Source organism: Anas platyrhynchos, chromosome 16, assembly GCF_047663525.1.
Source record: "Anas platyrhynchos isolate ZD024472 breed Pekin duck chromosome 16, IASCAAS_PekinDuck_T2T, whole genome shotgun sequence".
Lineage (NCBI taxonomy): Eukaryota > Metazoa > Chordata > Aves > Anseriformes > Anatidae > Anas > Anas platyrhynchos.
Window position 1 is genome coordinate 5,750,461 of NC_092602.1, and position 22,982 is coordinate 5,773,442.

At 46.6% G+C, this 22,982-nt stretch overlaps 1 protein-coding gene across 3 annotated transcripts; it reads left to right on the forward strand.

Annotated features, from left to right (window-relative positions):
• Positions 1 to 838: 838 nt before the first annotated feature.
• Positions 839 to 22,893, forward strand: FBXO21 (F-box protein 21). 3 transcript variants are annotated; one of them, XM_027469797.3, is made up of 12 exons: positions 839 to 1,077; positions 3,888 to 4,023; positions 5,708 to 5,802; positions 7,799 to 7,920; positions 9,133 to 9,279; positions 10,113 to 10,246; positions 10,486 to 10,622; positions 11,385 to 11,561; positions 12,350 to 12,482; positions 15,023 to 15,213; positions 16,218 to 16,375; positions 19,755 to 22,893. In XM_027469797.3, exons 1-12 carry the CDS (start codon positions 869 to 871, stop codon positions 19,931 to 19,933), a joined length of 1,818 nt encoding a protein of 605 aa, XP_027325598.1. In that variant the 5' UTR covers positions 839 to 868; the 3' UTR covers positions 19,934 to 22,893. The 3 variants fall into 3 exon arrangements, with proteins under 3 accessions (XP_027325598.1, XP_071880753.1, XP_071880754.1); XM_072024652.1 differs by lacking the exon at positions 839 to 1,077 and adding an exon at positions 1,799 to 2,340; XM_072024653.1 differs by lacking the exon at positions 839 to 1,077 and adding an exon at positions 3,324 to 3,355.
• Positions 22,894 to 22,982: the final 89 nt, after the last annotated feature.

Genomic DNA, 22,982 nt, shown 5'->3' on the forward strand with positions numbered 1-22,982 from the left:
GGCAGCATTCCCTCAAGTATTATCACAGCCACGTTGGTACAGTGTTACCCCAGGTGTTACCACAGCCACGGAGGTAACAGCGTTACCTCAGGTATTACTGCAGCCATGAAGATGGGGTTACCTCTGGTATTACCAGAGCCACAGCAGTGGCATTCCCTCAGATATTACTGCAGCCATGGAGATGGGGTTACCTCAAGTACCACCATGTATGTGCTGGCAGCATTCCCTTGAGCATTATCAGAGCCATGCTGGCAGCAGTGTTTTACCAGAGCCATGGTGGTGGCATTCCCTCAGACGTTACCAGAGCCATAGAGGTGGTGTTACCTCAGGTATTACTAGGGCCATGCTAGTGGCATTCCCTCAAGTATTACCGCAGCCATGGCAGTGTTACCTCAGGAATTACCACAGTCATGGCAGCATTACCTCAGGTATCACCACAGCCATAGCAGTGGCATTCCCTCAGGCATTACCACAGCCATGGCAGCGTTACTTCAGGTATTCCCGCAGCCATGGCAGTGGTATTCCCTCAGGTACTCCCACAGCCATGGCGGCGTTACCTCAGATACTACCACAGCCACAGCAGCGGCACCCCCACAGCCATGGCGGCGGCGGCGGCAGCGCCACCCCCAGCAATCCTCCCCCCTGCCCGGCCAGCCCCGTTGGCACGATGCAGACAGCCCAAAGCTGGTAGGGACGGGCAGCGCTCGGGGGAAGGGGGGGCAGCCATACAACTCCCCTCTCCAGCGTGAACTTTACAGACGCTCCCTAGCGCCCGCATTGCCGGCCGAGGAAGGAAGCGACGCTCCCTAAGCCCTGCCCGCAGGGGAAGGGAGGAGGGGGGTGGGAGCCGCTCAGGTAAACACCCAAGATGGCGGCGGCGGCGGGAGGAGGAGGAGGAGGCGGTGGCGGCGGCGGGCGGCCGGGCCTGGCGGAGCTGCCCGGGGAGCTGCTGGAGCTGATCCTGTGCTGCGGGGTGCTGGGCGCCGCCGACATCGGGAGGGTGGCCTGCACCTGCCGCCGCCTGCGGGACGCCTGCCAGCCCCGCGGCAAGGTGTGGCGGGAATGCTTCCGCCTCAGGTGGGCAGCGCCCGGGGGGCGGGCGGCGGGAGGGAGAGGAGGAGGAGGAGGAGGAGGAGGGGAGGAAGAGGGAGGAGGAGGAAGAGGAGGAGAAGGGGGAGGAGGGAGAGGAGGGGAGGAAGTAGAACGGGAGGAGGGGGGAGGAAGAGGAGGAGGAGGAAGAGCAGGAGGTAGAGGAGGAGGAGGAGGAAGAAGAAGAGGGAAAAGAGGAGAAGGAAGAGGAGGAAAAGGAGGAGGAGGAGGAAGAGGAGGAGGAGGAGGAGGAGGAATAACAGGAGGAAGAGGAGGAGGTAGAGGAATAGGAGGAAGAAGAGGATAAAAAGGAAGTAGAGGAATAGGAGGTGGAGGATGAGAAGGAAAAGGAAGAGGAGGAAAAAGAGGAAGAGGAGGAGAAGAATACGATGAAGAAGAGGATGAGGAGGGATAGGAGGAAGTAGAAGAGGAGGAAGTAGAGGAGAAGGGGGAGGAACAGGAGGAAGAAGAAAGGAGGAGGGGTAGGTGGAATAGGAGGAGGAGAAGTGGGGGTGAGGAAGAAGAGAAGATAAAAGAGGAGAAGGAGGAAGAAATGGAGGTGGAAGAGGAGGAAGAAGGGAGGGGGACAGGGTGCACGCACTGTGGCTGTCTGCTGGCCTCCCGGCCCGACTGCGCTGTGCTCTCGTTTTTTTGCAGCCACAGAGGTTTGTCCTGTCCCAGGAGGAGGCTTTGGGTTAATGTTTGCTGCTTGGGGTTTCATTTAGCCCCAGGGTGGTCTCAGTGTGCCTTGCAGGGGGCACAGCCCTGCCGAAACCCCTGGAGCTGTTGAATTGGTTGCGTTGCTTCCTTTCATGGCTGCAGGAGCACCAGGCGTTCGCTGGGGCCACCAGCCTGTCTAGAGCAGGGCACGCTCATCTGCTGCCTGCTTTTGTCCGTGTTTTGGCACAGGAAAAGCAGCAGTATGCCTGTAAACACTTGGCTTGGAGAACTCAGCAGAGTTAAACGAGGGGGTTATTCCCTCTCCTCCCTTGAAAAAAGGCTGCCTGACAATTACAGCCTCCCCTTTTCAGCAAGCTAGAGCTTGGCATGGCTGGCCAAGTATTTTCACCAGTTCAGCGGTTCTAATTTCTGAAGTGAACCTGAACTTCTACAAGTGCTTCAGATCCGACAGTTGAAATTGAGTGTGGTGGGCGATTAGCACATGCTGCAGTCCTCCTCTGTCTCTGATAATAGAGCTTTTGGCAGGAGTGTGCATGTTGACCTCGTCCTCCTGGCAGGATTCCACCTTGCGTAATTATGTTTTATTTTCCAAAAATCATCAATGTAATTTCAACCCAAGAAATCATTGTTTCTCCTGCTACAATAAATGATCGTAACTGTTATTACGACGTGGCTGCATTTCAGCGATAGATGAACAGCCAGGGATCCATTAGGAGAAAGGTTACTGTGTGATGTGAAGCTATTTGGTTAGTCTTTGACTTTATTGTGTAACTGCGATGGCAGTGTAGTTTTATTTTTAACAGGCAGTAAAATATCTGCAGGGTGTGGATGGACAGAACAGTGCCTTTTGGTCTGTTGCTAAAAATTATTATATGGAAGTAGTGATTTAAATATTTGTCTGTAAGTATGCAGGTAGGGATATAAGAATTATTGTGTGTGTATATATGTATTATTATATATATAAATACATACTTAACACATGTAAATTACTATTTTTATATATTTATATAAATAACCTGAAAAGAACCTAAGGCAATTCATGTAGTTGAAGAAAGATAACACTGTAAAAAAACAATGTTAACCAACAGAATGTCAAAATGTGGGGAAAAAAAGCCCCCATGCAAATTACAGGAGGCTTTTCTCTTGTCTTTCTGTCCCATGCTGTCCAAAATATTTCCACCTATGCTCATCCTGCCTCACATTCATACCCAAATGGTCTTTGTACCTTCAGAAGAGTCACGGGTATAGCTGCACTGGCATATATTTTATTGCGTAGGGCTGTGTAATGACAGCACGTTCCCACTTCACTAGGAAAGGTGCTGTTGGGGGTAATTGACCCCAAAACACTGCCTTTAAGTTAGGCTTTCTGTTCGCATACCTTGAAATGCTTCTTATTAAGCTATAAATCGTGTGTTAGCTTTTAGGCTTGGTAAAGCAGGTCCAGCTTTCTTTTACATGAAAGGGGTTTGGTTTGGGGTTTATTTTTTAATATTTCTTATATTAAAAATGACCTGCAAAGTCATCTAGCTGTCACGATTTGACTTCAGAACTCTGTCTCCCTACAGCAGATGCTGCCACCAGCAAGGTAGTAGAGGAAGCTCTGGTTTGTGCATCCTTTTAATTAGACCCACAAGGGTAGGAGGAAGAACACAAGACAATGAATTCTCATTGTTAGTTGGCAAGTTAGCTTGAACGTGGTACATCTTCAGAATGGCAAACTTTTCTATTATAAAACTCTTATTTGTTTTACTGATGCAATACCTGTGTTTATCTTGGAAAGCTCTAAAGGAAATTTCAGAAGTGTTCAGCAGGTATAGATATTGAAATACCTGGTGTACGAACCTTTTGAAGGTTTCCTGTTAACATTTGCTGTTGACAGGCCACAGGAGAGCTTACTTTTAAAATAACCAGTAATATTGAGTTGAAATCAGTTGGATTTATGCTTTGATGCCCGAGTCAGTCATTGGATTAATTTGTACGATTACATCTGAGGTTGTATTGTCTCTTGTCAGTGGCTCAGCTCCTCAAGCCATATGGTTACAACTTTTCACAGTTCTGGAGATCCTCAGCGATGCTGAAATATTAATGAACCTGTTCGCTTCTGTCTTGTTGTGTAGGTGGCCATCGCTGCTGAAATACTACAGCCACACAGACGGTGTTAGCTGGCTTGAAGAATACAAAGCGCGGCACAATGCTGGACTAGAAGCCCAGAGAATTGTAGCTTCGTTCTCCAAAAGGTTCTTTTCAGAGCACGTAAGTCATCCCTGTGCATGTGCAGTAGCCTAGCTGTTTGGTTAGTACTTTGTAGCAGTTTCAGGTCTCTCCCCACGTATTTTTCAGCTGTGCGGTCAAAATTCCTGTTGCCTCACTTTATGTGAGAATGCTAGACTGCCGGCCAAAATGAGAGATGGTCCAAAATCCAAAGGTACAAACTGCGCAGAGTCCAAGGCACATTCTGCAGACCACATGGCTGTTGCTGAGATCCTCATTGTGTCTTTATGAGCTCTTTGCTCATCACTGCATGTTCAGACCTGGCTCTAGGAGCTCAGCGACTTCTAAGGACCGATAGTTTCTCTGCACATACCACAGCCTATCAATTCATCTCCCTGCAGGCCTCATGCAAGGATATGCTCCTCTGAGAGTTGTCAGGAGTAATTTGAAAGCAGGACTGAGACGCAATAGGTTCACTGAATTGGAAAGCATATTATTCAAACTCTTTACCTAACCATGACACCACACTTACGTGTCTTGTGTAAAAAGTGAAAATTTAGTCTCTCAGAAAAACTTACTTAAGCATGGAACATCAGTTTCATTGTTTGCTCAGTTGGTGGCTGTGGGTTTTGGCTACCTATAAGGTTTGGGTCAACCTGAAATTCTGTGAAATAAACTTAAAAGCTGCACATAACTAAAGCTGAATTAAAAAGTTCATGCTAGAGCCAGTAAATGGCCACTCCTCTCTATCTCCTTTGCAAATACATTGTGGTCCAGTGAAGAAATCCCTGGAGGCATTGGAGACCCACATTGAAGTCTGATTTTATGCTGGCAACTGTTTTTTGTTTTTTTTTTTTTTCCCCCAGAGAGAAAGGCCATGAGGCCAGTAGAAAATTAGGAGATGCATATGTCTTGGCTCTTCTTTTTGACCTATTCCACTGTGGTTGCAGCAGCTAGACATTTTAATGTGGTGAAATGTGTGTCAGGGCATTAACCGACCGCAGAGCCTCCTGGCTTCCTACTGTTTCAATCACGTATGCAAGAACTGTTGAGAGACCATTACTCAGCAATACCCGAATTCCTAAAAATTAGGACTGTCTCCTGTGGGGCTAGAAACTGCAGCTTGCTTCTCTGCTTAGAAGTGCAGGGAGGAGACTTTTCAACCCAATTCTGCTAGATCCAGTGGAGTGCCACTAAGATACAGTATAATAGGAATCCCATTTTTTTCCTTAAATTTTGTTAATCTCCTGTATTGAAAAGCTTGAAAGCAAATAAGATTTTTTACAGTTCAACCAGAGTTTAAAAATTCCAATTTTTGCAAGAAAATGTTACGAATATAGACACACAAATGATTGTTTCAGATATTTTTTTAGATTAACAACCTGATAGCTCCAGTTTGGCCCTTGTCAATATTGCTTAAACAGTTGAGGTTTGAGACTGAAATTAAAGCTCCTGCTCCTTCGTTCATTTCTCCAGGAGCAATCTGCTACTCTAGGGAGGGTATGGAGAGGTTTAGTCAACCACAGGCAGTTGTTTCCACCTTAAAGCTTGGGCCCAACCTGCGTGTGATCTGATATGCCAGGGCTGGTCCATACACCTCTGCAGGAGCCCCAAATGCTGTAGTAGTTAGCTCAGATTGCTGTAGGGTTTTGAGACTTTCTATGAAATCACGTTCTTCAGGAAACAATCTCTTGTGCTCTGCATAATTCAGCGTCTGATTTGGCAGGTCCCCTGTGATGGATTCAGTGACATCGAGACTCTTGGATGCCCAAGTCACTTCTTTGAGGATGAGCTGATGTGTATCCTTAACATGGAAGGAAGGTAAGAAAGAACACGAAGTATTAGAAGTGGAAGGGATTTTCTCCTTTCAGTGGCTAAAGAAGAATGGTACTGTGATGGGTGCCTGATGTCAGCTTCACTCCTTTTGTCACCCCAAAAACCAACAACCCCAGCCTTACTGAGGCTGGGGAGAATTACTGTGCGTTTAATTGCAGAACACGTTTAATACTCCCAGAAGAACCCGTGTAAACCATTCTACAAGAAGGAGGTCCCCTGGCTTCGTGTTGCTGTTTGTTGCTTGCTTGTTTCCTTGCAAGTTCACAACAGTTCTCTCAGTATGGGCCTACAACACAGGAGGGAACAGCAGTACTTCACTGTGGATTGCCACCGTAAATCCCTCCCCACATCATGAAACCACAGCCTTTTTTTTTTTTTTTTTTTTAACCTCTTCTGTTGCCTTTCTTAGCTGTAGTAGATAGGTACGTTTTTTGTCCCCAAATAAGCATCTGAGTTTAATTGAACCACTGCAAAATTTGCAGCTTGGTAAATTCTTTGGACAGGTGAAATGCCAAGTGGGTAAATAAAATTTTTGGTTCACATCTGCCTGGGTGTTCTCATTACCATGGGTAACACTGAGCAAGATGAATAGATCACAGGCTTGCTTAAAGGCTTTTCTGCTGGTACCATATAAACAATGCTGTTTTTGCTGTGATACAAAGCAGCAATACATTTGTCTTAATGGGGTCTAATAGCCTTGATTAAAGGGACTGTTAGTGGAGCTTGGAAAAACATAACTGGAATGACAATCATCTCATTTTTGCTTTTTCACATCCATTTTATTACCTTCTCTATTTGAACTGGGACTAAACATCTCTCATTTGACAACTGGTTAAAAAGCTTTTGAGCCTTCGCACTGGCCAAATGCCTCCCAATAAAGCAGAATTGATGCTAATTACACCCTGATTAAGCTGTAGTCTTTGCCATTCAGGAGCATTAGGCTAAATCATTTCCCTGGAAGATATCCCAATAAAGCAGTTGTCCCTATTGAGCTTCCCAACGTATTGGAAGAGGATGAAGTGTTATGAGGTTTGATTGTTCTCCTGTTCATTAGGATGGAGAAGACTGATTTGACCTGCAATCTGGAGGAGAGAACAGGCAAGCGGGAAAAAGGTTTTTTCATGAAGAAAAGAGCTGGACTTATTTTAAAAATATGGCAAAGACAGAGCCAGGATGTCAGCAGAATCCTCTCTTGTGTTTGTGTCTGTTTTTATTTTTTGATTTTTGGTTTTGGGGGGCACCATTCCTAACTATTTGGTGTAAAAGTGTGTGCTGAAGCAATGGGTAACCCATTGCTGAAGGCCAGGGCTTGCTCAGATGCATGTGATTTGAATGCCTCTACGTTGGGCTGTCATATTTCCAGTGACCTCTTCAAATCAGCTCTCTGCTGCTTTTTGGGCACTCTGCCTTCACTTCTTAATATAGAAAATGTAAGGGATTTTACTATGAAAACTGTAAGGTTTTGGATTGTGTGATCTACAGGCCAACTATTGGTCCCTTCCAGCCTTTTTTGAGTAAAAAAGACATTTTTCTCTGGCAATTTTGTTCTGAATATTATTGGACGTACATTCCTGTCTCTCATCACTTTTTTTTAATTGGTGAAATGATATTTTAATATTCTGGGGGGACACAGTCAGAGGACATTTTGTGAATAAAATATTGTATTTCATTCAGATATTCCTGAACTACTTTAAGCAGGATCTGTGTTGTTTCCTGTGATACTATATCTTCTCAAAATGCTATCTTAGTGGCAAGATAAAAACTGAAGATGATGGGGACAATATTTTGCAAGCGTTGTAAGTTGTTTCTTTTGATGATAAGTATGCTCTTAATATTTACCTCTTTGGCTGACTCTGTGGTGTCATTGGTCTTGTTCAGAAAAGCAATGTCTAAAATGCAGATGTCTTCACTGGAAAAGTTAAATGGAATGTTCACTCTTGAAGTGCTTGTCTAATACAACTTCTTGTGTTTCATTGTGCAGGAAAGGCCTCACCTGGAAGTATTATGCAAAGAAAATTCTCTACTTCCTACGGCAACAGAACATATTAAAAAATCTGAAGGAGTATCTTCAACGCCCTACTGATCAGCAGTCATTTTTAGAGGGTAAGTCCTTAGCAGAAGTCCGATGCAGAGCAGTTAATGACAGCTTTCCATCATTGTTGCTTTACTTGAAGAGAAGCTTCCTTGCTTACATATCAACTAGCCCCTGGACAGCGACTCAGAATTAAGTTAGGATTTTTGCTGTACCTAAAATCCTTAAAAAATTATGGTAATTGCATAGCATTACATCAAAAAATCAGCATTCCACTCGTTTCTTTCTCTGCTTTATGCTCAAGTAGTTGTGCATGGACAGGTAAACAGAGAAGCAATGGAAAAAAGTTAAAATACTTGGATTTGAACAGTGCAGTGAAGAGATCAGCAGTAGTTCAGCATCCTGACCAGCTGACATTGCAGAAGCATTTTAACTGTGGCCTAGGGGCTGAACAGGGCCTATTAGACCGCGTGATCTGATTTCAGGTCAGCTCCCTACCATCTCCTTTCCCCAGAAAGGGGAAAAATCTCTCTCCTTTCTCCTTGGACAAGAGCAAGGAGCATGCTGCAGGCAGGGTGAATCAGTGCAGGTGAATTGATTGCAGGTGAATATAGTTGATTCCAAAGGTTGGGCAATATGGAGGCTTTGGAAAGAGCATGGTTGACAAGATGACAAGGAGATTATTCTGAGAAAGGGCTATTTTTTTTCTGCAGAAGTTTGACAGGAGAGGGTTGGGCAGAAGAAAAATGAAAATCTGTTATAGCGGGTTTCTGACAGGAAGATGGAGGGCAGGCATGGAAGGATGAATGTAGCAGAAGAGGGAGCATTGAGCAAGAATGATGGCGATTGAGGATGTGGCAGGAAGAAATCAGAACTGACGCAGAAGTGAAGTTGAGGTTGTTTGAGGATCTGAACAAGAAACATGAGCTGGGAGGATGCCAGGAGATGCAGTGTGACAGGAGTTGGCTGGTTAAGTAAGACTTGTCCAGCAGCATACTTGCTCAATGTACAAATCTATTGCTTTCCTTTTCAGAAAGGTGGGGTGGGAAGTACAGAATCTAACTGGCATTTATCATTGTCAGCTTGTTCTCTGCATTTTGTGATAAATCCAATATACAAATTAGAGTTTTGAGAAGAAAGTTGTTGTGTTGTGCTGCAATTGCTTGCTGTATGCCATAGATTTGGAATTTAGAGTAGACAAAAATAAGCAAAAAACAAAACAAAACAAAAACAAAACAAAAAACAACTGAAGTCCTGTTTCTTATGTAGTTTGTTTTTTCCAGGTGCCGTTTTAATTGACCAATATTGTAACCCGCTGTCAGACATCTGCTTAAAAAGTGTCCAGGCACAGGTGGATGATATCACTGATAAAGTGCGCAAAGTCCTTCGGACGAAAAATGCGAGGCACCCCAGCTTGGCTTCCAAGGCAGGTACTGTATAAAAGCATATGCTTTACTGCAGACCATTTCTGCAGGTCTCAACAGAGGCAGATAAGGTGAAACAGCTGTTGAATTATTGCAGCTTAAAGCATTATTGTCCTTCATCCCATTGAAGCATGTTCTGACATTTGCTTAAACTATCATTCAGGCAGCAGCTGTTTGTTCAGCCGCAGAAGCTCGATAGCCCAAGGTTGTCCATCTGATGCTGTCTAGGCAAAAAGGATTGGTTTGTGGTGGTGTTATTTTTTTTTCGTTTGTCCCTGAAGTCTTAAGCAGTCCTGATGTGTGTAGCAGAGCCGTGGGACAGGTCCTTTCCTCAGCAAGTCTTGGCAAGTCAGCAGCAATAGAAAAGGTATAGGTTTTACCATCTCCAAAGGTCAGGCAGCATCTTACTTCTTGTGTTTTTATAAGCATTAGTCTAATCTTTGCTGTTTTTCAAAGAGGGAATGACTGGTCTGTCTGTGTCTGTATATCTAGAGTGGTCAAACTGGGACTCGAGCAGTGAAAGCCCACTTCCCATGCCTGGCCGGTGAGACTGTCCAGCTACAGTGCTGTGCTGGCACGGGGTGGTCAGGGTCAGGTCCTGCAGCTGCAGGAGGAAGCAAGGCAGAACTGATACACAGCTGAGGTGTGTGGCAATCCGCTGAGCCAGGCCACACCGTAAGCAGAGCACTAGGGCTGTGTGCTCCAGCCAATCTCTTGACTATTTGAATCAAGATGTCTTTATGTTCTTTGTACATAAAGGAATTTTGCTATGAGGTTCAGTGCATGAAGGTTAAGTATGCTTGTCTTCTCTGTCTTTATTGCTCTTTGCGTGTTTTCAGGAGAGGTCCTGATTCCAGAAGTGGAGCTTCAGCGGCAGGTACTTGATGCTATGAATTGTGTCCTGTATGAGCAGTTAAAATACAAAGGAAATGAGCTGGATTACTATAACTCCCTGAATTCATACATTCACCAGGTACGTGCATGTTAGGCAGAACCTAGGAGGCTGCAAGGCTTGAAACGCTACTTGTGGTGTTTCATGTGACAAAATGTAGTCAAAAAAAAAATCTGTCTCTGAAGAGTAATTTCCTGTAAATTTCCTGTCATCTTTTAGTGCATATTCAGTTAAGTTGGTGTGTTTTCATTTGTGAATTAAAACCTTGGAGTTTCTTTTTTTTTTCTTTCTTAATATCCCCCACTTTTCTATCTGTCCAGGTTTTGATCCGCAGGACAGGAATTCCCATCAGTTTGTCCGTGCTTTATTTAACAATTGCCAGGCAGCTGGGAGTCAAACTTGAGCCAGTCAACTTCCCTAGTCATTTTCTGCTGCGATGGTGTCAAGGAAAAGAAGGGTAAGTGATCTGCTGTGTTTTGAAGTTTTATCATTTTATTTTTTTTATAAAAGCCACAAGGAATTTACAGCTCCAGAATTTAATTATTTTCCATCCATAATTATAAGGAAAAGATCAGCTGTCTAGATAAACTTTCCCAGAACTCAGTTCTTCTGTTAAGGAAATATAACAGATTTCCTGAGTGTGAAATAGTAGTATGAGGTGATTGTTCTCCTGTTTAATAAGATTACAAAAAAAAAAAAAAAAAGAAAAAAAAAAGAAAAAAAGTGCTTATTTCACTTGACCTTTCACACAGAACAGCTCTTAGAGGCCATTGCGGTTGTACTGTGCACTCTTTCAATTCTCTGAGTCAGTGCAGGCCAAACCTTTGACCAGATTGTGATCAATTTACAGAAATGTATATTTTGTGAATGACATCAGCAGTCCAATTCAGAGCCATGTTTTTGTCTATATATACCGCTTCTGGCAGTAGGCTTCAGATGCCATATGTGTGGGCTCTGTTACACTTTACAGTGCAGCAGCATCATGTAATGTAGCAATAAATACAGCAAACCTGAAAATATGTGAAGGAAAGAACTGGCACAATGGAGTGAAAAACGAGAGAGAAGGTAGCAGGTGATCTCTTTGTACGAGGGAGGGAGCTGAGGTATGAATGGCGCATTTTTAGAAACAAGCTTGAAAGTGCTAGGAGAACAGAAATAGGTAATCCTGCTTTACCACAAGGCCCAGCATCACAGCTTGGTTTCCTTGATGTCTTATTAGAAGCACAGATATTTTTGACTACACTTACATTGACGCCTTTGGGAAGGGGAAGCAGCTGACCGTGAAGGAGTGCGAGTACCTTATAGGCCACCACGTGACGGAGGAGTTCTATGGGGTGGTGACTTCGAAGGAGGTCCTGCAGCGCATGGTGGGAAACCTCTTAAACCTGGGCAAGCGGTGAGTTGTAACTGAAGTCATCTGGCCCGTAAGTGCTGTGGGGGAAAAAAGGGCCCATGGTGTGCTGTCTGCCTGTCTGATACTGCCTCTTCGCAGTACTGGAGTGAGTGCTTTAAAAAGGCATCAGTCACACCAGGCAGTCTTGAAAGCTCTGGATGTCACATCGCAGTGTCTAGTTGCTTTTGATCACCTCCTGCAACAGTATTGCTTGGAAGCAAGAATAGATAGTTTTCACTCAAGAAAATGGACACAACTGTGTTGTGTTTTTTTTTTTTTTACTATGTGAAAAGCAGATAGGAACTGTTCCCTTGAGGGCAGAGACCTTTATGATGACCAGGTAGGCATAAACCATATGCTTAAATGAGTAGATGGTGGTGTTGGATTGTTAACAATCTGCTTTTGTTTTCAAATGTCCTGCTAATCACTTTCCCAAGTAGCAACAGACAGAAATCAGAGAGTAAAAGCATCGCTTTAGGTGTAATTAAGCAAGGGGAACAAAAGCAAATTTCAGAAGGAAGTGACAGAGTGAATTTTATGAGTATGATCATTTGACCAAGTAGAATACTGGTGAAGTGGGAGGGTAGAGGCCGGTTTTCAATTGTGTAGCATTTTCCCTTTCCAGCAGGCTGTTGGATGTGATGAGTGACTCCAGGGCTGACTGTCACTTACATGGAGTGAGCATGCCTGTACCTGCAGCACTGCTTTTGGTGGCTATCCCTGTACACTGGCGTATTAGGGATAGGAACTGAAGAGCTAGCCTTACAATTGAGTTTCTTTTTTGCTGGCAGAGAAAGCACTGATCAGTCTTATCAACTCTTGAGAGACTCGTTGGATCTGTACCTGGCCATGTATCCGGACAATGTGCAGCATCTAATGCTCCAGGCTAGGTTATACTTCCACCTGGGAATCTGGCCAGAAAAGGTACCTCGCCACTCGGTCATATGTTTTCTGATAGGCTAAGCATTATTAACACTAGTCTATTGATTTTTGGACTACATCAACTTGCATTACAGTCTGCCACAAGTTGTTTCTCTAATAAACGCAATTGAACGAGTTATCACATTTCGGTGAATCAATTTCTACTACGTGAAGCGAGGAAAGAGGATGACTCTTGCTTGCTCTAGGGGAAACTCGTGAGCAGCCTCAAGTCTGAGTCATAATTTATGATTTACAGCCCCGGTCTGACAATTTGTCTTAAAACCAATACTGTGGACTTGTAGCTAGCTGTAAAGTGTAAGAGGTAAGGACTCGGTATGCCTAGATTGAGGTGGTGGTGATAGGAGTCTGGCTGGAGTCACAGGAAAGGAACAATTACCATATCAGGAAACCTGTAGGAAATTATCTTTTGCAAACAACAAAGCTGTTCTCTGAAACTTTAGGTACACAATCAGCGGCTCTTGTGAAAAAGCAACTTAAAAAAGAATCCCAAGGACAGGGCTGCTAACATCACCTTCAGCCTTGAAGAATCCTGTGAGTGTGGGAAGGACAGTACAGACAGACAGCAAGTTGTCTAAGTCATCCGTGTCTTTAACTGAATTTGGAGGAGGCACAGGGAGAAAACACGTAACTCAACAAACAAACAAAAAAGTATTTCTTTAGAACGTCACTGCAGCAAAGAGAGGTTTCTTTGTTGAAACTGCCTGTGCTTTAGTGGAATTCACTCCCTTGGGCACTGCCTGTGCCATATCCAAACGTTAGGTTTGGGTGATTCGGCAGAAGGATTGGCTGGACAGCTGGGCAGGAGGCAAAGCTCTTCCCACTAAATTAACTGAAACATGCGACTGCTGGAGAACGTGCCTTCCTTTTGAAGAACAAATTGTGCTAAGTTTGCTGTTCCTTTCTTAGGGCAGCAAGTTTTAGGGTTGCCACGGAAAAATCAGCCCAAAGTAAGAAATTATTGGGGGGCCCACTGAGCTGAAATGAAGAGTGTACATAAATAGAGGAGAGCTAAATGAAATACTGGAAGATTTCCCCTTTCTGGCACTCAGCTTTGTGTTCGTGAGGCACGTGGGCTTTACGTACTTGCATTTTGCTGCCCCTCAGGACAGATAATGCCCCCCGTGGCTGACTCTTGCATGTAGTTCTCTGCACCACTTTGCCAGACACAATGAAAATGTACAGCTCCAGACTTCTCCTGTGGCATCCTCACATGCATCCAGTCCTGCCAGGCTATCATATAGGATTACAGTTAGCCAGAGAAGCCTGTATGCCTGACAGAACAGAACATACCAGATTTCAGAGAGGTCTGCCAAACTTACGGAAAGTGGCATGAAATCTTAAAACTCAAGCAAAGCTGTCCAGAATGTTGTCCTGAATGTTTGCAAATAAGAGTAAATGAAATTGCCAAGAATCTCTGGCAGCCATGGTCACTGTGCTAGGCCTTCCCCTTTCTGCAGGATTTTTCAGTTTTCACACCCTTCTTAAGGCAGTAAGATGCCTGCCAGCAATTTAAAGTGCTGAGAAGCCTGAGCAGTATTTCTTCTTTTCTTCTGGTTTTTTTTTTGAGTTTATTTTTTTCAGTGCTGGACTGATGCTCATGCTGAGTAGCCTGAGGTCTCCTCTTCTGCCCCACTCTAAATTCAGGTTCACCAAAACTTGCAGCATGTGATCAAGGAGACAATCTTTGATCTCTTGCCAGCTGCTGAGGGGTGTCAGATTTTGGAAGTGAGGCAGCACTTGAGGTGTTTGATGTTGAGATGGATGTGACTGCTTTTTCCAAATCTGTTTAGACAACATTTTTGTTAGGAACAAGATGCAAGAAGATAAAAACCTGCGTTGCCTGCCTGTAACAAAGCTGGTGGCAGCTGTTCTGTCTTGATGCTCCAATGACATGCCAGAGGGTGTTGGTAGGCTGGTACTTGAGATCTACAGAGTCTGCTACTTTGGGAACACTTTTGAAGTCAGTGCCCTTTAGTTATCCTGAGTCAAGCAGGTTCTCTGTCTCCTGTTCACTATTTCATGTTACAGCATCGTACAGGTTATTTGCATTTCCTTCTGTGCTGAGGAACTTTTTAAAGCTAAAATGTTTGTTCTGGAGTACAGCAGAAATCATCTGAAATCACTTCACAGCAGGGGTTCAGCAGACTAGCTTCAGAATTCTTCTAACATCTCAGAAACCTTGAAGCAGTGTCTTTGATGCCCTGTAGCTGAAACACGTGATGCCATTAGCTTGTATGACTTAGTTTTAGGGAGTTACTTTGTTCAGCAGTGCCCTTCCTTAGGAATAGGGAGCTTTAAAAATAGAGGAGAGCAATGTTTGCAATTTCTACAGGATAAGCAAGTGTCAACTCCTTGGAACCGTGTAGTTAGAGCAAAGGTTCTCAGTTCTGTGTGGAAAACTTGTGTGGCAGACTTCTAGGCCTGGGCACGTAGACCCAGCTAACACGGGAAGTGTATCTGTTTGTGTTTGACTGCTGTGGAGGCTTGTTCTGAATCTGTCAATCTTGTTTTGCTTGCTGAAGGTTCTGGACATCTTGCAGCACATTCAGGCCTTGGATCCATCCCAGCATGGGGCGGTCGGGTACTTGGTTCAGCATACCCTAGAGCATATTGAGCGTCGGAAGGAGGAGGTGGGACCCGAGGTGAAGCACCGCTCGGATGAGAAACACAAAGAGGTCTGCTTTTCCATTGGGCTGATTATGAAACACAAGAGGTGAGCTCTTCAAAACCTTCCCTGTGCTAGCAGGAGGCTGTACTGTAATGACGAGTGCAGAAGTGTTTGTTCTGGCCGTAATGAGACAGGGTTTTATCTGCCAAGGAGGTACCTGGAACAGAAAATGTCAGGCACATGCATCTGTGCTGCATACCTCTTAGAAAAATGGGGGCAGCTCTGTCTCTCCTTTGAGAGCAAGCGTTTTTGCTGCTGCTTGTTTGCAGAGAGGTTTGCGAGGTGCCTCCTGTGAGTCATCATGTATCACAGATAAAATTTCCACAGTCCAGAGCTCTCGAAGAAACATTTGTAATCGGTTAATGAGGGACTGTGGAACAGAGCTGGTTTCAGAAGAGATGAGATGGCAAAGACAGCTTATGAATCTTACCCTGCGCTGTTATTACTGCCTCTTCCTGCATTGCGCAGGGGCTTTGTGTTCCTGTCTGCACAGCCCTGCCAGAACGACGTGCTGGCACTCTGTGGCTGTGGCCATTCCTCCAAACAACTCAGCAAGACATCTGAAGCATATTTTAAGTGTCAGCAGTGTCAGTTATGATACCTCACAATTAATCTCATAAATACTCTGACAATAATGCTGGCTTTGTTTCTGGGAATTAGCACTGGGATTACCGTGTCTGTGTGATGGGAACAGAAGTAATTGCACAGCACGGTAGAGTGCTTGATTCCCCTCCCTGTTTCTTGTTTCCTGTTCTCCCTGTTGCTGACATCCCAGTCTCTTCCCCGCTCTCATTTCTTGTTCAAATTTGGCTTTCCTTTGTCCTCAGCTGTTTGTTCCTGTCTGTTTGCCCAGTTACTTCTAGTCATTTCCCACCCACCTCAGAACACAGACACGTACGCACACAAGTTTTTTTATAATGATGTTCTTCTCCTCTCCTCCTTGTGCCTGCTCACAGGAGGCTTCTGTTCTGTTTGTGCTCTATTAGCCTTGACGAAAAGAGCTGGCTCTGGAGTTTTCATAGCCTGTGTTGTGTATTCTTTTTAATTAGATATGGCTACAACTGCGTCATCTACGGCTGGGATCCTGCCTGCATGATGGGACATGAATGGATCCGAAACATGAATGTCCACAGCCTCCCACATGGCCCCCACCAGCCTTTCTACAACGTGCTAGTGGAAGATGGCTCTTGCAGATACGCTGCTCAAGGTGAGCAGGAGTCTCCTCAGTTTGCTGTCTGTTAAAAAGTGCAGTAGGAGAAGGCGACGCTTAAGTGATCAGCTCTTTAGTAGGAGGCATGAAGTGTAAGTTAAAGTTGGGGTAGGAAGGAGAATTGTCTTGAATTCACAGACATATTTTGTTTGATTTCTGTGAAATCAGTCCTGCTAGGGATGAACATTGAGGACCAATCAATGTTCAATTTGTTACAATCTCCTCTTGCCCTAGAAACAAGTGTGTGTTGGACACGATTGGTTTTATGGTATAAACCAGGATTACTGCTTTTGGAAGAGCTAATTCAACTTTTTCTGAAGTTCAAAGTTCTGTCAGCAACTCTTGCTTTGTGAAATGATGGTCATGCTTTCGGAAGGACCTCAAAGTAGGGTCTAGTGAGAGAACACCCAAACCTTGCTCGTTTTTAGAGCATGGTTCTGAACACCTTTCACTGAGAGACTTAGTGTGCTAAGATCCCAGAGAACACGAATAGCGTGGCTTTTGGTGCCATCTCTGGTAAGAAAGGGACTAAAATGAATGCCTCTTCACAAACGCCAAGAGGTGCAGAAATTTCAGTTGTGTGTTCTTTATACACAGTACCATGAGCAAAATTCTTATCTCATGGTCAGAATATGAGGTTAGGATAAGGGAAGAAGTGTTGAACTCGGGTTAAAAAAGTCTTTAACTCTGTACATTGCAATCAGGGTGTTTCTTTATCTCCTGTTTTTCTCCCTGTGACACAGAGGCATCGCATCCAGCTGGCAGGGCAGTTGCACAACCTGATCATATTTTGTTAAGAGAAGATGCAGAAGTTGTTGAGCAGGAAACTATGGCCAAAATGCAGTTCAGCTCTTGCTAGGGTGTGCTCCTAGCATGTTCTGATCCCATACCTACGAGCAAGAGGTGGTTTTACACAAGGGGACACTCCTACCTTTGTAGCCTGAAACACTTCGAGTGCAGGTGTTTCTCACCTTCCTGAGAGTCACATTATATTCAGTAGAACTAACAAAAAAAAAAAAAAGGGATGGAGTAGGGACGCAGGACATTGCAGCACAACTTTGTGGTTCATATTGAACAGTATTTTACCTCTTAAATAGTCTGAAAAAAAAAACTATTTTGTGCCATGGATTAATTTTCAAATATGCACCTCAGTGGAAACTAATGTGGTATTTTTCCACAGCGCTTCTGGGGTTGAGTCATCTCATTTCTTATTCTCTAATTGTTTATAAACAAGTATAATCAGCTCTGATTACAGCTGGTTCCTGAGCACTTTGTGTTTTAGCCAGGCTGTAGTTTGAAACTGCTGTCAGTGGCATCCAAGAGTTTTGATACTGCTTGAGAAAACCAGGGGGTTGTCTTTGCTTGCTGAAGTCTTGCTGCCTGTCTGTTGAGTATCCCCTCTAAAATACAACCTCAGATCACTTGGGAAGGGAGTATTTCATAACCTAGTGACCTGGCTTTAAGGAGGGAATGGTAATTTATTTTTTTTAACTGAGTCTTTGTAGATTCAACCAGAAATAACACCAAGCTTATTATAGGTGTGCTCAGTTTGAGTCCTTCCTGTAAATCTGCAGGTTGAGCTGTCGCTAATTCCAAAACACCTGCCTTGTACAGCAGGCTTGGTGTCTACCTGTCTGCTCTTGTCCTCCCTTTGTTTGCTTGCTGGCAGCACGGGCCAGGTGCCTGCTGTTCCAAAACTGCTCGTCAGCACGTTTCTCAGGCTCCCCACCTTTTCGAATCCACTTCTCTCATTCTCCCCCCTGCCAGCTTCTGTTTCATCATTGTGTCTGTCCATTTGTGCACAGCTCGCTGTTCAGCCCTGTTTCTGCAGGGCGTATCGCAGTGCAAATCGTTCCCCCGTGGCTGTATGGGACAAGAAGGGGCCTCGCAGCCCACGGGACCGCAGCAGCCCGCTGGGGTGCAGAAAGCTCTCGTGCTCTTGGCTGCACACAGTGACATATGGTAGCTCTTACCAAAGTCCAGCTTGCTTCGCAGAGCCCGCATGGATGAATACCACTTGTATGTGCTCTCTGAAGTGAACTGAGCGTGTTTCAGAGGCAGATGGATTATTCCTGAACCACGTTCTCAGCATCCCAACATGTTGCCCCCCTTACCTTGCAGATAAGGTACTTTGGGACATAGGCAGTGTTGTGTTTGTGTGTTTTTTTTTCCTACCTGTGTGTCTGGCACTATGCTGGAAAAAATGACATCATCTGGGGACTGCTGCAGGGCACCTGCACAGGTGATTTATTGCTGGGCTGCCTCCTCGTCACCCTGATTTAAGCAAATAATCAGGGAGCAAACAGGCCCTCAGCTCGGGTCACCGCTGTGTTTTAACGCTAGTGCTTTGTTTACCTGTTGTGCTTTATCAGGCTAGCGTTTACTACAAAGGAGGAAATGGGGTGCTCTGGGAAACAATTAATGTGCTCGCTCTGGAGACTTCTTACTTCGGGAGCCTGGGATTTAGAAAAGTGAAATTTGCTGCGTAAGACATGTTTGGAAAGCAGGCTGGTGCCTTAGAGCTGCAAGGCATTTGAGACTTTCTGATAGGAGAAGCTGGTGCCATATGTGTTTTTTAGGGTCCTAATTAGGGTTAGGTATATTATTAAGTTTAGGGTTTTGCCCTGCGAGGCCTCTAGGGCATCCTAGAGGAAACTGGGGGTCACTGGGAGGCTTTTAGGGGGAGCTAGAGGGCACTGGGGGGCCCTGGTAAACCTGCGGAGGATCTAGAGTGCAGGGGAGGACCACAGGAGGCCTCCAGTGTGTGTGACAGTGCACTAGAGAGCCCTGCAAGGCCTCCAGAGGCCTCTAGATTCCAGGAAGAGCCCTTATTTTGCCTCCTGTGTTTCCTGGGGAGGTCTCTCGGGCATCCTAGAGGAAACTGGGGGTCACTGGGAGGCTTTCCAGGGGAGCTGGAGTGCACTGGGTGTCCCTGGTAGACCTGCAGAGGGCATCCTTGTGCAGTCACCCACACCTTGGAGCGTTTGGAGCTCCTGGAAACTGATCTCCCACGGGACCTGAGGGAGCAGAGCTCAGTGCTGCAGCTTCTCCTTGCATTTACAAACAAGACCTGCGGTCCGCAGCGTGACAGCAGGTCAGCATCCTGTGCTCCAGCCTAACGTCAGGCCAGGGGGTCTCAGGCAGGAAATATTTTGGTGGCACTGGTAAATGGGGTCAGCATCAGCTAGGAGAATAGGTTCTGTAAGTGAGCCTACTGGGATATTCTCTGCCTGTTTTCCTGGGTTAGGGTTTGTTTTTTGTTGAAAGCATCAGGAGGCAGTGTTTGTAGAGCTCAGAGACACGAACAGGAGTTGAGAGAGGCGCAGGATGTATGGCTTTCGTGGGGGAATAACTGATTTGTTTCCTCTCCTAACAGAGAACCTGGAATACAACTCTGAGCCTCGGGAGATTCCTCACCCTGACATCGGCCGCTATTTTTCCGAGTTTACCGGCGTTCACTACCTAGCAAATACCGAGCTAGAAATTCGGTACCCAGAGGATTTGGAGCTGACGCGCGCCACAGCTCAGAAGATCTACAGTTCAGGCAAGGAGTGAGCGCAAAAGGCGTTGTGAGGACAGAAGCAGCCAGAGTGTAGCTTTGCCCTCTTCTGCAAAACTTGCCTGGAAGGCAAGTTTGGTGACAATCCTTTGGCTTTAATGCATTGAAAACTGCATTAAACTTCATAACCGGTGCTATAGCATCTTTCCGTTGCCTGCCTGCCCATTCTGGCCCACGGGGACACGTCGGTAGCTGAGGCCAGGCATAAGGATCTCGCAGGGACAGTCGTGCTAGGGAAGCGCCTTGTCCTACGGAAAGATTTGCCCCTACTGCTCGTTCCGTGGTCGTCTTGCCTAGGAGGTTGGCTCAGTGAGACCCCTGGTGTGGAATATTGGAAGAAACTCCAACTTCCAGAGAAGTTGCTTGTCCTTGCAATGTTGTGGGGTTTTTGTTTGGTTGTTTTCGTTGTTGGGTTTTTATGTATATCTCATGCAGGTGATAGTTTTTAAAGCCTCCTCCGTCTGACTGTGTCTCCTCCGGTCTGAATCTTTGGTCGGATTGTGCTTCACCTCTGTAGTCTGATTGTTCACAGAGCTACTCTTCCCATTCTGAGCATCCTTACGGGCTGGGAAGGAGCCCCTGCAGCAAAACCAGGAGCAGCAGCAAGGTTTCCAGGGGTGCCAAGCACCGTGGTAACACCGAGGTCCAGCCGGCCACCTCACACCTGACACAGACTCTCCTAAAGCAGAAGACGAGCTGCCAGCCCTTTCCTGCGCCTGCCAAACCCACCCAGCCCGTGTTCTTACCTTGTTCTTTGTTCACTGTGTGTGTTCTTGTGACCTGAGTGCTCCCAGGATGACCCTGAGCCCCTCGGCACCGCTTCGGGGCAGCTCGGAGGTCGCTGTCGGAACAACCCCACGGCCCATGGGGAGCTGCTGGTCACCGCTGCCTCTGGGCTGTGGGTATTTATGCAATACAGTGGGATCGGGACTGGAAACGGGCCAGCCCTGGAGACAGCCCAGCAGCGTGTGGAAGAGAGATGTTAATTCCTGCAGCTCGAGGCCTTTTTCCTTTTTGCCAAAGGAGAGCGGATTTTGGTGGGGGTGGAGCAGGGACACGCACTGCAGTGCCCAGAAGGGAAGAGGCTTAGCAGCTCCGTGCACGTGAATTTCCACACGGCTTAAAGGCCCAAACAGAGTCACTGCAGAGAAGGTTTTCCTCTGCATTCAGGTATTATGGGGTGCAGAATGACATATCCAGAGCTTGCAGAGCTCTGGTTCCTGAAGCAAAGCCTGCAGGCTGGCTGCAGCAGCGTGCCCTGTCACTTCGCAGTTACACCGTAGCTCTGTCAGAGAGTTAGGCACCGTGCCCTGTTAGGTGGAGGCTCTTAGTCTATTATAGCACTTCAAATATCACCACGTGCCATCCCACACCCCTCCTCCTGAGAGAATGCTTGACCTGCATGCCACCCTGCTGAAGTACAGAGCACCGGTTAAATAGGAGAAATAAATACTGGCAGCCCAGCGCTTTTCCCAGGGGAGCGGTGGTGGTGGTCTGCAGGAGCCGTGGTGCTTTACAACAGCCCTGCGTGGTGAGGGTGCTGTGCTCCGGGTACCACTGCATCTTTCAGTAGCTGTGTACTGAAATGAATTTGGAGTTGGGGGGACGAATTTCCTCAGAAGCTGAATGGATCCAAGTGAAAGCAGGGCAGGAAATCATCAGGCAAAACCTTAAAATCCATCCCTCTTGGTTTTGAGGGTTGGAGTAGATAGACTTTGATCCTACAACCCTTTCTGAGGGTTGAAAGCAGATCCCAAAGCATCCTGACAGGGATGCAAGGTAGGGAATGCAACACGAGGTCAATGCTGGTGGTTTGGAACAGGAGCAGGGCTCCCCGTTCCCAGCCTCGGCTCTGATGGTGCCCTGGGGCAGTGTCCGTGTCAGAGCATTTCCTGGGGCTCTGTGTGTCCCTCTGCCAGTCTGGTGGCACCTTGCCCCTCACAAGCACACCCAGTTACCACGCCCCGAGCTCCTGTCTGAATGCCAAGTAGAACCGTGCCATAACAAAGCCTAACAGAGCTGCCCAAAGCTGCTCTGAAAACTCCTGTGTTCCTCCTGCAGCCTGGGGGATGGCGGTGTTGCTTGATGTGGGCTCAGTCTGTAACTAGTCTTGGGGAGGGGGAATTGCCCCGTGAGTTTGTGCAGCTTTGGTCCCACCGTGTGTTTTCCTATGCACCCGGTGGCTCCCCTGTCCCCATCTCCTCTCCTGGCCATGCAGCCGCCGTTTTCCCAAGAAGGCAGGAGAGGATCCCAAAAGTTCCCTCCCTGTGGTCCGTGCGTAGGGTCTGGGTCCCCATGAGCGATGTCCGTGTGCTCGAGATGTGTGTCACGCCTCACCACCTGTCCTCTCTTGTGTCTGTGCAGAGCTCACTTGGAAAAGGGGCTGTTTTGCTTCCAGGAGGAGGTGGAATTACTGCATGAGCTCCCAAAAAAGCCCAGCCTGGTGGGCGTGGGGTGGCACCAGCAGCCCCTGGCTCCCCTGGGGCAGGGGGTGCAGCTGATGCCCCTTTTCTCCCTCGCCTTTTTGTGCCATAAGCTGGGGCAGGGCAGGTGCTGTCACCTCAAAATAGCTTTCTGGGGAGTGAAGGAAAAAATAATAGAGGGTGGAGGGGGAAGAGGAGGCGTGGAGGCAGCAGGGGGGAGGCAGGCAGTAGCAGGAGGTGCCTGACCTGGGGGAAAAGGGAAAATAACTGTACAGGGAGACGGGCTGTGGGCTGGGTTAGAGCAGGGCAGGGGGCTTGTGGCTCCCCTGTGCCATGGGGCAGAGCCCCTCGGGCAGGGAGCAAGGGCTGGGGGCTGCAGCCTCCTCGAGAGGTCCATCCTGGTGCTGCTGCTCCGGAGGGAGGCCGGGGAGCTGCAGGTCCCCCTGGCAGCGTGGGGCAGCCTGGAAGCGATGCGGTTCCTTTCCTCTTTGTGCGTGGCTTCAAATAAAATAAAGCAAACCATCCCCCCTTGGTACCTGCTGCCGGAGTGTGCTGCTTTGCTGCGCCGCCCCGCTCCTAAAACCCTTCCTCACTTCCCCAGGGTGTTTTTCTCTCCCCCTGC